Raw genomic sequence first — 13,689 nt, forward strand, 5'->3', positions numbered from 1 at the left:
TGAGGAGATGAACTTATATGAACCGGGCTTACTTTTTGCTTACACTGACGCAGCCACTAGCCACATTAGCAACTAGCGTCGCTTCAGCAACTATTTTTGTTGCCTCGTCCGTTAGCCACAACTGATATCACTTCACCATTAAGCAGCATTAGGTGCTATATTCTCCCAACTCTGTAACTAGCATTAGCGCCTAGAACTGATCTGTATTCACGAGGCTATTAACTTGTACGAACCAGGATTTTTTGTTCCTCTAGCCACTTAAGCAACTAGCGTCACTTCAGTCGCTAGTGTCACAGACTCATCTGTTAGCCACAACTGATTTCACTTGAACATTCAGCCGCATTAGCAGCTACTTTCGCCAATGCTGTCGTTATCATTAGCAGCTAGTGCTGATCTGTCATCACAGGGGCATGAACTTATTTGAACCAAGCTTTCTGCTTTCTCTGATGCAGTCGCTAGCATCATTAAGTTCTAGTGTTGCTTCAGTAACTGTCGCCGACTTGTCCGTAGCCACAACTATTTTAACTACTGTTTGGATGCATTAGAAGCTACCTTCGTCAATGTTTCCACGAGCATTAGCAGCTATGCTGACCTGTTGTCATGAGGGCATTATTTCATAGGAACCAGGCTTAATTTGGTGCTTTCACTGACTCAGCCGCTAGCCACATGAGTGACTAGCGTAGCTTCCGCAACTAGTGTCACTGGCTTGTCTGTTAGACACAACTAATTTCCATTTACCATTTAGCTGCATTACAGCTACCTTCGCCAACGCTTCCACTAGCATTAGCTGCTAGCGCTGAACTGTAGTTACAAGGGAACGTAAATGATCAAGGCTTATTCAACTGTGTAAAACATTGTAAAACAATTCATCACATCCACTACACAGCATCATCTCCAAACAGAAGAGCAGCTTCAGCGACGGACTGCTGTCACAGTTATGTTCCACAGACAGACTGAGGAGATCATTTCTTCCTCATCCCATGAGGCTCTTTAACTCCACCCGGAGGAGTAAAAGCCCACATTAAACCCCACGCCTACATTTGCATATTACCCTATTTTTATTACAGTGTGTATTTTATGTAACACTATTTAAATACTCTATATCAACACGTTATATTGGGTATTTCTGTATTCTATTTCTTTTATTTTATTATTTTATTTTCCAACACAACGATACTGCTGTAAGTGTGAATTTCCCTACGGGAATGAATAAAGTATCTATCTATCTATCTATCTATTGGTAAAATGATGATTATCTTAATGTAGAACCCACCGACACAGGTTTGGATCCCACCGCAGCCCGAGCCTGACCAATTAACTTGATTTGCAGAACGGAGTCCGGAGCAAACCTGAAATTTCATATTTTGTTTGTGAAGATTTGGGAGGAGGAGAGTTGATTTAGGATTAACAAATTAAAGCCTTTCTTTTGTAACTAAATCTTAAGTTAAACAAGACTGTATAAACATTTACATATTTAATATTTCTGTGTGTGCATAGGTTTACCATTATTGTCTGATTTTTTCTCAAGAGTTTACAGGAAATATATATCATCCATCCGTCATTTTGTCCTTAAGTCCTTAAGAATCAAGTGTGGCACTTCAAGAGAAAGAAGTTTAGTATATTTTGAACTTTTTTTTTTCCGTTTTGCATTAAACTTGTTTCAGTACACATTTTTACAAACATATATTTATTTAGATAAAAGTCAGCAAAAGCTAAGCTTGATGAATTGTAATAATTGACATTTTAGGTCCGACCCTGGTCGAAATTTGTGTCAGGCTCGGGCTTGGGTTTAAGGTCATACCTCTGCTACATCCTCTGCTACCATCAGCATTACCATAAGTACTTAACCGTTCCTCACAAAAAACTAAGCAATATTTTATTGTTACGTACTGCGTAACTGTCACGTTTTTTATTTGATTGAAAGTCTTTGTTCCTCTTCCTTCTTCCACAAGAAAGTGACATACAAGACCAAACGGAACATGTTTGACCTCCGGACTATCGCAGAAGTGGAGGGAGCCGGCGTGAAAGCAGGAAAACACGCCGAATGGAGAGAACAGATTATTATCCCACCTCTTCCTCAGTCGGCGCTGGTTGGCTGCAGCCTTATCGATATTGACTATTTCATTCAGGTTTGTGGGGCTGATTTCTCATCCTCGGTACATTTTTCATTCCCATGAATTGCATTTTTACCGAGGTGATGCTCAATATTCGTAAAAAGATGTATATAGCTGTAAGGCTGGGACACAATTATACTAAATTGTGATCCATTTTTTGCTCTCGCATAAAAAACAGCTCTAATGTGGGACAAATATTTAAAATTAGTTCATATTTCTGACAAGTCAATAAAACATAATTTATTCATAACCAATTAAAATTCCAACATCTAGCGCCACTGGCAGACAATAATCTTAAGTTTTAAGTTTCTTCACTTTAAACTTTACTGAATTGAGAAATAATACTTAAAACAGCAACATTTATGATGGGCAGAATTTTAGGTTTCTTTGCTTTAGAAAAAAAGATTTTTTTTTTTTTCTCAAAATATGATAACTAGCATCCACGATACTTTTATTCATTTTGTGCTTCATTTTTGTTATTTTACTATTGTTCTTTTTCTAGTAAATTAAATATTATTACTCTTTTAACTTGTTTTTACCAATTAAATAAGACAAATAAGCCACACAATAAGCAAATGTATTTGATTTGGAGGATGCCAGGAAAAAACATACAGCATCCTGTACCTAATTTTGTAGATAATTGTTTTTATTTTGTTATTAACTTTTTCTCTTGAAAAATGAATAAAATAATACTACATTTTGAACGTATTTCTCAAAAAAAAGAAAATAAATGAATCCATAAAATGACCAAAAGTATATGATATCACAGATGGCAGAAATATTTCATTTTACTGCATTTTAACTTTGTTTCTGTTAGAAATTCATAAAATAAAAACAATATTTAAATTGAGCACTGGGGGAAGAATGTTTTGCAGTGTATTGTAGTTGTTTGAAATGTAATTTTAAAACCTATATAATGAAATGAAAAATTAAAAAATATGTTCTAATTGGGTACTGTATTCGTAAGTGTATAACGCGCGGTCGTGTATAACGCCCACCTCTAATTTTTTTTTCCCAGCTCAAATTATGCAATGTAAATGGCAAATATTATTGAATAAAATCAATGATTGACTACACAAACTTTAAACATAATACCAACATAAAATTTACAATTTATTATCCTTGAAAGTCCGATTTACCATCATTTTTTCCTTCACATTGTTTTTATGCATTAATTTATGAATTCCAAGATGATTTTCTCTTTTTTCCATTCTCTTATATTCATCTTTGGTACTGTGACTAAAAATAGTGGGATCATGAGATAAAATTGACTGACTTTTCATTTGTCATCTATATCACTGGTGCTTTAGTGCAGTGGTTCTCAACTGGTCTGACTTAAGGAACCACTATCCAAACCTTATTACACACCAGGACCCCCTAAAAAAAGGAATTGCTGTTTAAAACACCGCCCCTCCCCACACACACACATTTCACTTTTTTTTGTCAAAGGACCAGCAAAACATAAACAACTTCAAGCAATAATATTCCTTTTAATACACAACTAACTGCATTTTAATGAAATCCAAAACGCTTGACTTCAAAAGCTCATTCTTGAAGATCATAAAATCCATATCTTGTATATCCCTTGCTGTTCCTGTATTTCCAATGCTCACCATGTGTAAACAAACTTAACCAGTCTTTTTCTGTTGTGAAATATGATGGGTGTCCACATGCATCGGCAGGGCATTATCTACTGTTAAGAAGCGGAATTTACCCACTATTCTGTTTTTTTTTTCTTGCATAATTTTGCCAAAGCAAAGGCCCGCGACCTACTAACAATGTTGAAGAACACTGGTCTAGTAGATAAATTTCGGCGATCTCATTGCAGTGACCCCCGTTTGGTTCCTGTTTCATCCAATGTTTTGCAATTGTGGTCAGCGATATTTTTTGACTGATCAAAAACGGTAATATACCTCTGTAAAACCTCTTGTATAACGCACAACCAATTTTGGAGCTTTTTTTTTTTTAGGTAAAAAAAATAGCACTATACACAATTGCATACAAGTCAAGTCATGTTTATTTGTATAGCCCTTTATCACAAGAAGTCTCAAAGGGCTGCTTGGACTATTACAAACTAAATACTATTACTATACCATCCCCTGACCTAAAACCTACATGAGGGCAAGGAAAAACTCAAACCTGAGGTAATCAGCATACACTATGTTTCAAATTTGACCATTAAAGCCCCAGTGTGTAACATTTGAACACTAGATGGCACTGCATTTTCTATCGCAAACGTAAACTAGTGCCTCAGCCAGCAGAAAGACGTAAGACAAACATGGCGGTGACTTCTATGTATGGATTACACTATGTAAAAGAAATAAAACTTTCTCAACTTATGATTTTTTAGAAATAAAAATTTGCATCAGTATGATGTATTTTTGCAGAATATTCAAATTAATGTTGTTGTTTTTTTTTATAGAATGAAAAAATGTTTTTACCACTAGGAGGCACTAAATATCACAGACAGTCCCTTTAAGTAAAGCAAAACATAAACGCTAATTTGTTTTCTGAAGGAAATTGAATGTATCATTTGTGGTTACAGGTAGCACTAAAGTCTCCAGAAGCAGTGGTCACTCTACCGATTTACATCGGCAACATTGCTGTGAACTTATCTCCTGCAAGGACTTTGCCTTCGAGTCCAGACCACTGTGCTGTGGAAAACCTACTAAATCCTGCAGCTGTGATGCCCAGTGCTCCTCCTGTTGACGATGATGAAGAACTGTGTGCAGGCGTTTCTTCCAGCGAAGAGATCCCCACCAAGAGCCATTCTCAGCAAGATCCTTCCGTTCAGCCAGTGAGCATGTCGCCGAGCGCCTTCAGCCAAGCGCCCAACACGGCGCTGCTCCCTGGCTGCAGACAGCCTGACGCTTCTGCCCCTTTGTTCTGCCTTTCAACTGGGGCTACCATTCCTTTCTTTACCGATGGAGACCCCACTCCCATACCTACTTCCTGTTCTCTCATTTTGCCTCCAGAGTACAGTAGTTGGGATTATCCTCATGGTAAGAACTGCTAGAGCAGTGCATGCATGGACACGTTCTTTACTGTATTTTTTTCACTGTTATCTCAGTACCATAATAATTAGTGTGTAATTTGCATCGTTTTAACATTAAGATACATTTAAAGTTTGGGTGCACGTTATACACCAGGTTTTGTTATATTTGTGCAATGATAGATAGAATAGAATAGAATAGAATATGCCTTTATTGTCATTGTCACAACATGGGATATGCTGTGACAACAAAATTGGACGACTCCAGTTCCACATTTACAGTGAGGGTATGCAACAGGAATTGAACCTTGGTCGCAGCAGACCTCTAGTGACGACATATGAAAAGGCATTATATTTTATCTCATTATTACACTATATTTAGTCACAGTACCAGAGAAAAATGTTAGAGGATGGAAAACAGAGAAAGTTGACCTGAAAAATAAAATAAATATATATATATATATATATATATATATATATATATATTACAGGGTTAGGTAGAGTTGCTTTAACTTGATTACTTTTGGATAACTCCAATACCAAATATGCTAATAAAAGACAAAAGAAACTAAATATGAATAAAATTACTAAATTTTGTGCAGGCTTGGGGAGTAACGGAATACATGGAACGGCAAAAAGTATGTTGGCAAGCTGTTTGGATTTTTTTTCATTTTGTTTCTGTCGCATTTTATGTTAGTTTTGCCAGAGATCAAAGCCAGGAAAGAACGCTTACCACACGTTGTGAGTCATAATTTTATTTATATTTAGTTTCTTTTGTATTTTATTAGCATATTTGGTATTGGAGTTATCCAAAAGTAATTGAAAGTATCCAGTTAAAGTAACCCTACCCAACCCTGTATATGTATATCTATACAGTATATATATATATATATATATATATATATATATATATATATATATATATATGCAAAAAAAACAACAAGGAGAAAAAACTCTTTAGTGTATCTGATTATGAATCGGACTCTGCATTTATTTATAACTTTACGGAACACTTTCTGTTTTTTCTAACATTCATTTTCTGGCACCGAGTAAAATAGTGAGATCAAATCAAATGCATTTTCGGATGTCGTCTGTACAATCAAACTTTGAACTACATTACATTATATTTTACATTTTATTTTGGTATGTGTGGATAGTTCAAGTTGTCAATAAATGATTTTAATAATGGACATATTCCACAGTGTTTGTCATTTACAATGCTTAGAATAGAGGAATGAAAAATAATTTACTGTCATTGTAACATGTGAAATGCATACGGGAATTACATTGGTCTCTGTTACCGCGAATAAAGTAGTGTGATCATGAGATGAAATCTAATGCCTTTTCACACGTCATCCATACCACTGGTGGTTAGGATTCAGTACCGCAGCGACGCATGTTCAATTCCCATTGCATCTACCTGTATAAAAACTAGGAAAAAAATGCATACCAGTTCTTAATAAAAAAATAGGGGGCTGCGTTACAAAGAAACAAATGCGGTATGTCATCACAGTCACTGAGTGCTCATAACGGCCTTTGCTATGAATGGTTATTAGAACCCTGAGTGACTGTGATGTTGCATAATGTGCTAAAAGCAGTTGGATGTTTTTTTCCTACTCATTCCTTAAAACTAAATTTTTATTGTATTACAGAGTTAGATGAATATAATATATTCGTTTAAAAATGAGGTGTCTAAACTTTTTCCTCTGAGAGCAGTAGTAATTGAATTGAATTGTCTCTAATTGCCATTGATAATATTGTAGTGAACATTGTTTGCAATGAGATTTGACGGTCAGGATAAAAGAAGGATACAAGTTCGACTCTAAGTTGTTATTAATTGTAAATTAAGTAGTGAAGTGGTAAGCACGTTCGCCTAAAACGTGAAAGGTCCTCTGTTCGAGACTCGTTGGAAACGTTTGTTAGCCTGGAGAGAGATGGGCACCATCAGCAGTGTCTGAAACAACGTCTGCCCGGACGCCTGGGGTGTGCTTCTTTTACATCAGGCGTACAACTTACAAAACGTCTCCGCCCGGGTGGCCGACAACTTTTTCAAGGAAAAAAAATGACAGATTTTTCTTTCAAATCAAACATTTGCTTTATTCCGATTTCAAAATCTTCGTTCGGTTTGGAAATTTCGGTTCGTTTGGCAATTTGCATACTCAGCAGCCAATCAGAAGCCTGCATCGAATAACTTTGTGCTTCTGGACTTTCTTGAGCGTTATAAGGTCGTGCATTTGCATATCATTTTCCAAAGTAGACGCGAAGAGAACACCCGCACGCACACAAACTCACTCACACACAAAATACATTGAAATCTTTATTTTTATTTTTTTGTCCTCGTTTCTGTATTTTATGAAAGAAAGTGTTACTTTCTAAATTCTTAATAGTTACACTGAAAAAGTTCAGATACAAGATGAAGGAGGAATAAAACAAGCACAACTTAGTAAAGCCATCTTGCAATACCTCACATACAATGTTGCTAGTTTTTCCAATATATTTGAATTTTAAGATCTAGTTTAAGAATTATTTTGGGTTAAAATAAAAATACACTTACCAAAAAATAAGTAAATTGTATGCCCCTATTAGATCGTTTTGCTTAGTTTAAATAGCGGTCTTTTTCATTTTACTTTTCTATTTTTGAGCATTTTGTTATACAGGTTCTTAGCTACTGGACATTAGTCGTGGAAAAAGCTAAAGGGATGTTTTGTTTACCTTCAAATCACATGAGTAAAGATTGATGGTGGATCCCTTGACCACTAGGGTCGTAGTTTCACCATTAGTTATGGTGTGTCTTGGGAAAGTACAGCCTGGTGGTGCCCAACCCTCTCCAGGCCAACAAGTAATTCCACTCGGTCTGCGTGTTAGATGTATGTGCTAACCACTGCACTAATATTGTAATACCATGCTTATCTAGCCTTTAATTTGCTTTTGAAGCATGATATTGAATCTAGCCTCTGAGTCAACAAGTATAACAAAAGCTATTTGTCATTGAAACTTCCAGGTTTTTTCAAGTTCCTCGAATGACTCATAAAAGTAACACAATGCGACTTCCTATCTGTTTTCGTTCTGTGCAAAAAAAGCTGCAATATCTTCAGTTTAGTGCTCAATGAAGCAACTACTTTGGATGTATCATGATAGTAACGCAATCTGACATCCTGTTTTGTGTTTGTTTCACAGAGCCTCCGCCCACTTATGAAGAAAGCTGCAGTAGCACCCACTTGAGTTTAAACAGCGGACATTAACAGCGACAGGTGATGAAACTACATTCACAAAAAACTTGAGAATACAGAGAAAATGTCAAACACCAAAGATGAAGAAGGTTTTTTAAACTAAAAAGGGATCACATCGCATTGTGCTCCGGCACTTGGCAGCCAAACAATAAGTCTTTCTGAACTTCCTTGAGTTCTGTTTCAAATCTTACCTGCTCATACAGGCAGTCTACCAATGGAGTAAGTCAGAAATAAAAGAATTAACGAATGTGACTAGACCCAAAGACTAGTTCAGCTCTAAGAGTTGTGTGTGTCACATTGTAGAGCATTATCTCACGGCCGCAAAAGACTTTCTTCTTGGATCCTAGGGGAACTCTGACAACGGATCATGTTCATCAGCTAACATTGTAGGTTGTCGTGCAAACTTGGACAATAGTGGAGGAAGTGGATTACTTTAGAAGAGAATCACCGTGATGAGTTTGTAAATGAGGCCCTAGACAGTAAACCTAGGAACTCATTTCCGTGGCCTCTGCAGCATGTGCATCCAAAAATTACCATGAAGGGTATGGTATTGATCTACTCAGACTTGTGCAAAGGGATCTGCCTGAATTTACTCTCAGATCACACAAAAGCTTGTGTTGGATCAAAAAAACAACAACTTTGCAGCGACGTCACAGGGTAAAATGAAACAAGGGATCCCCAAATGAAGTTGAACTGTAGAATAATCATTATCTAAATTAATGTGAGATTATATAATCAGTTGGCTGGAGGAATTAACCTCAGTCATTTTACAGCAAAGCTAGGGCTTGTAATTTGAGCACACTGACAAAAAATATATAATGTGACCCCAGTTTGTAATTCAAGGCAAATTATTTGCTTGTCCTCCAGGGAATTAAGGATTAATTAAAGATAAATATTATCTCTGGGCTGTGACACTCGACTTATTTTTCTTGTATCGAGTTAGATAACTTTTTATGCCACATCGCCTGCTGTAATTGATACAAATACTGCAAAAAGTCTAGTTTAGAAAATAGGTGAGTAACTTAAAATAATCGTAATTAGGTATTTCACAACGTTTTTGTTTTTCGGGTACCTGTAGCAGGGATAAGCCGGATAATCATGTCCGATACCTCTAGATCCAACTCTTGTTATGTAAAATAAATTCAAGTTTCACAAATCCAAATATTGTCTTTTTTTAATGCTGGTTTATGTAATAGTTTATGCATAGTTTATTTAAATCATGATTGTTTTTAAAAGAATATTTTTTACCACAAGGAGGTGCTAAATAATAGAAACTCTTCCTTTAAAATGAGGAACATCATCTGCCAAGATCAAAAATATATATATAAAATTTATTTTTTTTAAGTTTAGCAACTGTCTGTATTTTTCAGATATGTATGTATGTGTATATGTATGACAATCTGAAACATAGGTTTTGTTTTTAATCCCAAAAAGTTTAGAATCTCTTTGACACAAGCTGAAATGGGAGGCCTTAGGTGTGGATGTCATTTAACTCTAGAATTTAAAAGGGTTTTGAACGCTGCATGTTCTGGCCGCTAATGTGATAGCATGTAGCCCTGGAGGCATAGTAAAGAGCTTTTTTTCCCCCTTTTTGTATTATTCACGGGCCGTTATTAATCAAACACTCTCCTGGTCATCTTTTGCATTTTGAATATGTACACATAAAACCTGTTTCAGGACATGTCCTTAAAGGTATTCCCATATTCTTAAACATGCAAAATGTCAGGAATTGATACTATATTCCAAATATTTACCAAGATGATGCATTTTAAAGATGGCATGTATTGTCATCCTGAGCTGTGATGTCATTAAAGGAACACCAGCCCCCAGTAATGGTACAATCAAGGGCGAGCAGCCCAAAAGAGTCTCCATCCATCCATCCATCCATCCATTATCTGCACTGCTTATCCTCAGCAGGGTCGCGGGGTTGCTGGAGCCCCACAGTGACGGACAACTTACTCACTCATTCACACCCAGGGACAATTTTGACCGGCTAATTAACCTGATGTGCATGTTTTTGGAATGTGGGAGGAAACCGGAGTGCCTGGAGGACCTCAAAGAGGTTATTTAGCATATAACGCATGAGAGCTGCCAATGGGGATGCTAACCAGGACCGATCTACTAAAAGCAGCCGCAGCCTTGGCAGAAAAATGCGAATCTTGCCGAGCAAAAAACATGCGGAGCCAGGATAACTGGGAAACAACAACGGAAATCGGCAATAACTATGGCGACAAACACAAAGCCCAACAGGAATAGACCAAGGGACACGACAAAACGGGCCCCAACACCCGGCTAGCCGGCTAACAACACATGATGCACAGTCAACGAGCGTCAAACAGGGAACAAACTTAACAAAAAAGCCCATAGGCAGCTTTGATGCTAACGGAGCGCTAGCTAACAAATTATACCAACCACAACACGCTGCGAAAAAAACAAACGAAAAAACACAATTGCCTACCTAAAAGGAGAGAATGCAAAAAAGGAACGCACACTGTAACGGCGGCAAGTTAACTTACCTCACACAGCTTTTAGAGATTGAAGCCCGCAACTCGGACAAAACAGTCACAGGCAAAGTTCCAATTTCTCCAAGCAAAAATGAGTGGTATGCAATAGATGTTCACATCATTCACTGTCTGTTTCGGAGCTGCCTCACATGTTAAATTGACGAGATTCAACATTTTGAAAGGAATGTGTTCCTTCAATGTCAACACAGCTGTAGAGGAAACAAGCCAGATGGGTCAATTCTGAGACTAAATTACTCAATTCCCCCAGCAAGTGGAATATTTTGCAACATATTTGCGTAAATTTGGAAAAGAATACTACAAGTTATGTGGCTAATTGAAAAACAAAATCTAAATGGGAATACCTTTACATTGGACAATAGGGTTTCTCACAGTCGAGACACTCCCCTCTCAGATCGATTTGTTTGTTGCAATGACTCTCATCTTGTGTCCCTGCATGCCCTGCTGGAAGTTGACCTTTTAGTACTCCCAAAATACACTGGAGGGATCACATCCTAGTGTCATTACATCCCAGTGAAATCATTGCAATGCTTTTGCTGTCACTTGCTCTGCTTTCCAATCACCCTTTTTTAAAGTGAAACACCTTCACGTTTTGTTTTGTTTTCCACTTAAATGTAAAATGTAACTTGTTTGCTATTTTGCACGATCTGTGAAATTGAGATTGATTTTTTACTTCTCTCTGATTTTCTACCCAAAGTGCAAAATGCATGCAACCATCAAATTTATTGCATTAGAATCATTTGGTAACCTTGGATTATTATGGACCTGGAAAAAGATAAAAAACCTCAGCACTTTTTAAGGAAGCGCTTGAGCTGGGATTGTTGCCATGTGGCTTTCAGCATCCAAAACTGCAATTGTACATTTATTTGTGCCTTCTACTTGTTTTGGTTCTGTCAATCATCATTTTATGGAGTTACTTCATCACCTTATATGGACAATACCCAGAGGCATAGGTTTGATCTTCGCATACTGCACTTTTTAAAATGATCACATATGATTGGTGTTGACAAAATCCTGATTGCTTGATATTGGTGGGGACATTGCACATTTTTTAAAGTGACGTGTGTGTATATATATATATATATATATATATATATATATATATATACAGGGATCAGAATTTTCCGCGGATCCGCAGATTTCCGCTGTTTTTGAACCCCAAAGGCATTCCGACTTTTTCACTTTTTCTCTTGCGTAGCAAACAAATTCAAAATCCGACTGTCTCACTCTTTCCTTTATTGCTCTGGCGCACCCTGGCGGCCGTTAGAAAAATTGGCCGCATTGTCGCACAAGCTGCAGGGACTGAACTGCATTTGATCTTATCCTGCAGTATTTACAAAAAAATCAGTTATGTGGGCAAATTATTTTAATCTTCTAAAAATGTTACTTAAATGATAAATATAAGCATGGTTTTGGACAAGTAAATTGCCTAAAACCCAGGTTGGGGGGGGGAGTGTTGGGGCTCCGCCCTGGTTTATTCCTGGACGCTGGCTATTTCAGCTGAAAATGAAAATCTCCATTCTGATCCCTGTATATATATATATATATATATATATATATATATATATATGTGTGTGTTTTGAAGATCCAGTAGACTCTAACAACGACTAATAGCAATAGGAAATGTGTGCAATTCCTGTCATTGCAAAGAAAGGCAGCAAAATATTTGGTTCTCCCTGTTTTTGACCAAAGAGTACAAAAGATCCACCACGTTTTTTTGCAGTTTTTATACTCTTCACTGCAATGGTATCTGTTTTTTTTATTTTCTTTTTTTAAACAACATTTCAACTGGATTCCAGGTACAGTGTGCTAATAGCTGTTACACTGTAAGCTGTAGCACCTTATGTAATATAAAGTAACAAATGTTTAAAATAGAAAAATAAAGTTTTTTTGTCTTGTTTGGTCGTTTAACATTTTAGAATGGAGCAGAATTGGCCTGTTCATTGATATCAAAGTGGTGAAACATTTTCTGCAACTAGATTAGACGTGGCACTCCTGGGTAAACATGTTAGAAGGACATTAAAGAGAGTATTTTATCTTATCTTATCAGAATAAATTGGCAAAAATACTTGCAACATAGTGCTTACGCACTGGTCCAAGTTAATGATGCGATGAAAAGAAATAGTACATAGTAACAATGGTACAATTCAAAGTAGTGCAATAACATAAGTAGCAAGAAAAATCCCTATATAAGTTGCAAGATATGTTTTCACAGTTTGTGCAATAGCAATTGGCAGCAACAAAAAAAGAAAATGAAAAAAATGTCGCAAGATATGTTTTCATAATTATTTCTGCGCTCGTTTAGGGTGGTGATGGCCCTGTGGGGAAAAAAATGTCCCTGAGCCTTTTTGTCCTTGTCTTAACGGACCTGTAGCACCGACCACAGGTCAAAGAGGCGGTGGCCAGGGTGAAAAGAGTCTTATGTCGATGGCGGTATCACAAGCCGGCAATGTCCTCCAGACTGGGCAGAGAGCAGCCAATGATCTTCTGGTCTGAGTTGGTTAATTATTCATTTATTTATTCATTTCAGGTAATTACGTTATTTGTGTATACATGTAAAGATCACTCCAATGCAAAGCCGAATACAATGAAAACAAAATTCAATACCAGCACTGGCAATGACAATTTTATCCCAATGATTTACCAACAATGTAGTCAAGTCAAGTCATTTTTATTTGTATAGCCCTTAATCACAAAGAGTCTCAAAGGGCTGCACAGGTTATTGCATAGACTATTATTACACCATCCCTGATCTGAAACAAACATGAGTGCAAGGAAAAACTCAAAAACCTCAATATGAGGACAATGAAGAAACCTTGAGAAGGGACCGC

The 13,689-nt window shown here is 36.8% G+C and overlaps 1 protein-coding gene across 3 annotated transcripts in view; it reads left to right on the forward strand.

Moving 5' to 3' along the window:
* Positions 1–12,756, forward strand: part of arrdc1b (arrestin domain containing 1b) — a 40,079-nt gene extending 27,323 nt beyond the window's left edge. For 2 of the 3 annotated variants that reach the window (XM_088319779.1, XM_088319780.1), the window contains 3 exons: positions 1,953–2,129; positions 4,660–5,116; positions 8,284–12,756. In XM_088319779.1, coding sequence (XP_088175905.1) covers positions 1,953–2,129; positions 4,660–5,116; positions 8,284–8,348 — 699 coding nt within the window. In that variant the 3' untranslated portion in view covers positions 8,349–12,756. The remainder of the gene's footprint in view (positions 1–1,952; positions 2,130–4,659; positions 5,117–8,283) is intronic. The other variant, XM_088319781.1, reaches the window with a different exon arrangement.
* The last annotated feature ends 933 nt before the right edge of the window (positions 12,757–13,689 follow it).

This window comes from Urocampus carinirostris, chromosome 16, assembly GCF_059441175.1.
Source record: "Urocampus carinirostris isolate Australia breed hairy pipefish chromosome 16, RoL_Ucar_1.0, whole genome shotgun sequence".
Taxonomy (NCBI): Eukaryota; Metazoa; Chordata; class Actinopteri; order Syngnathiformes; family Syngnathidae; genus Urocampus; species Urocampus carinirostris.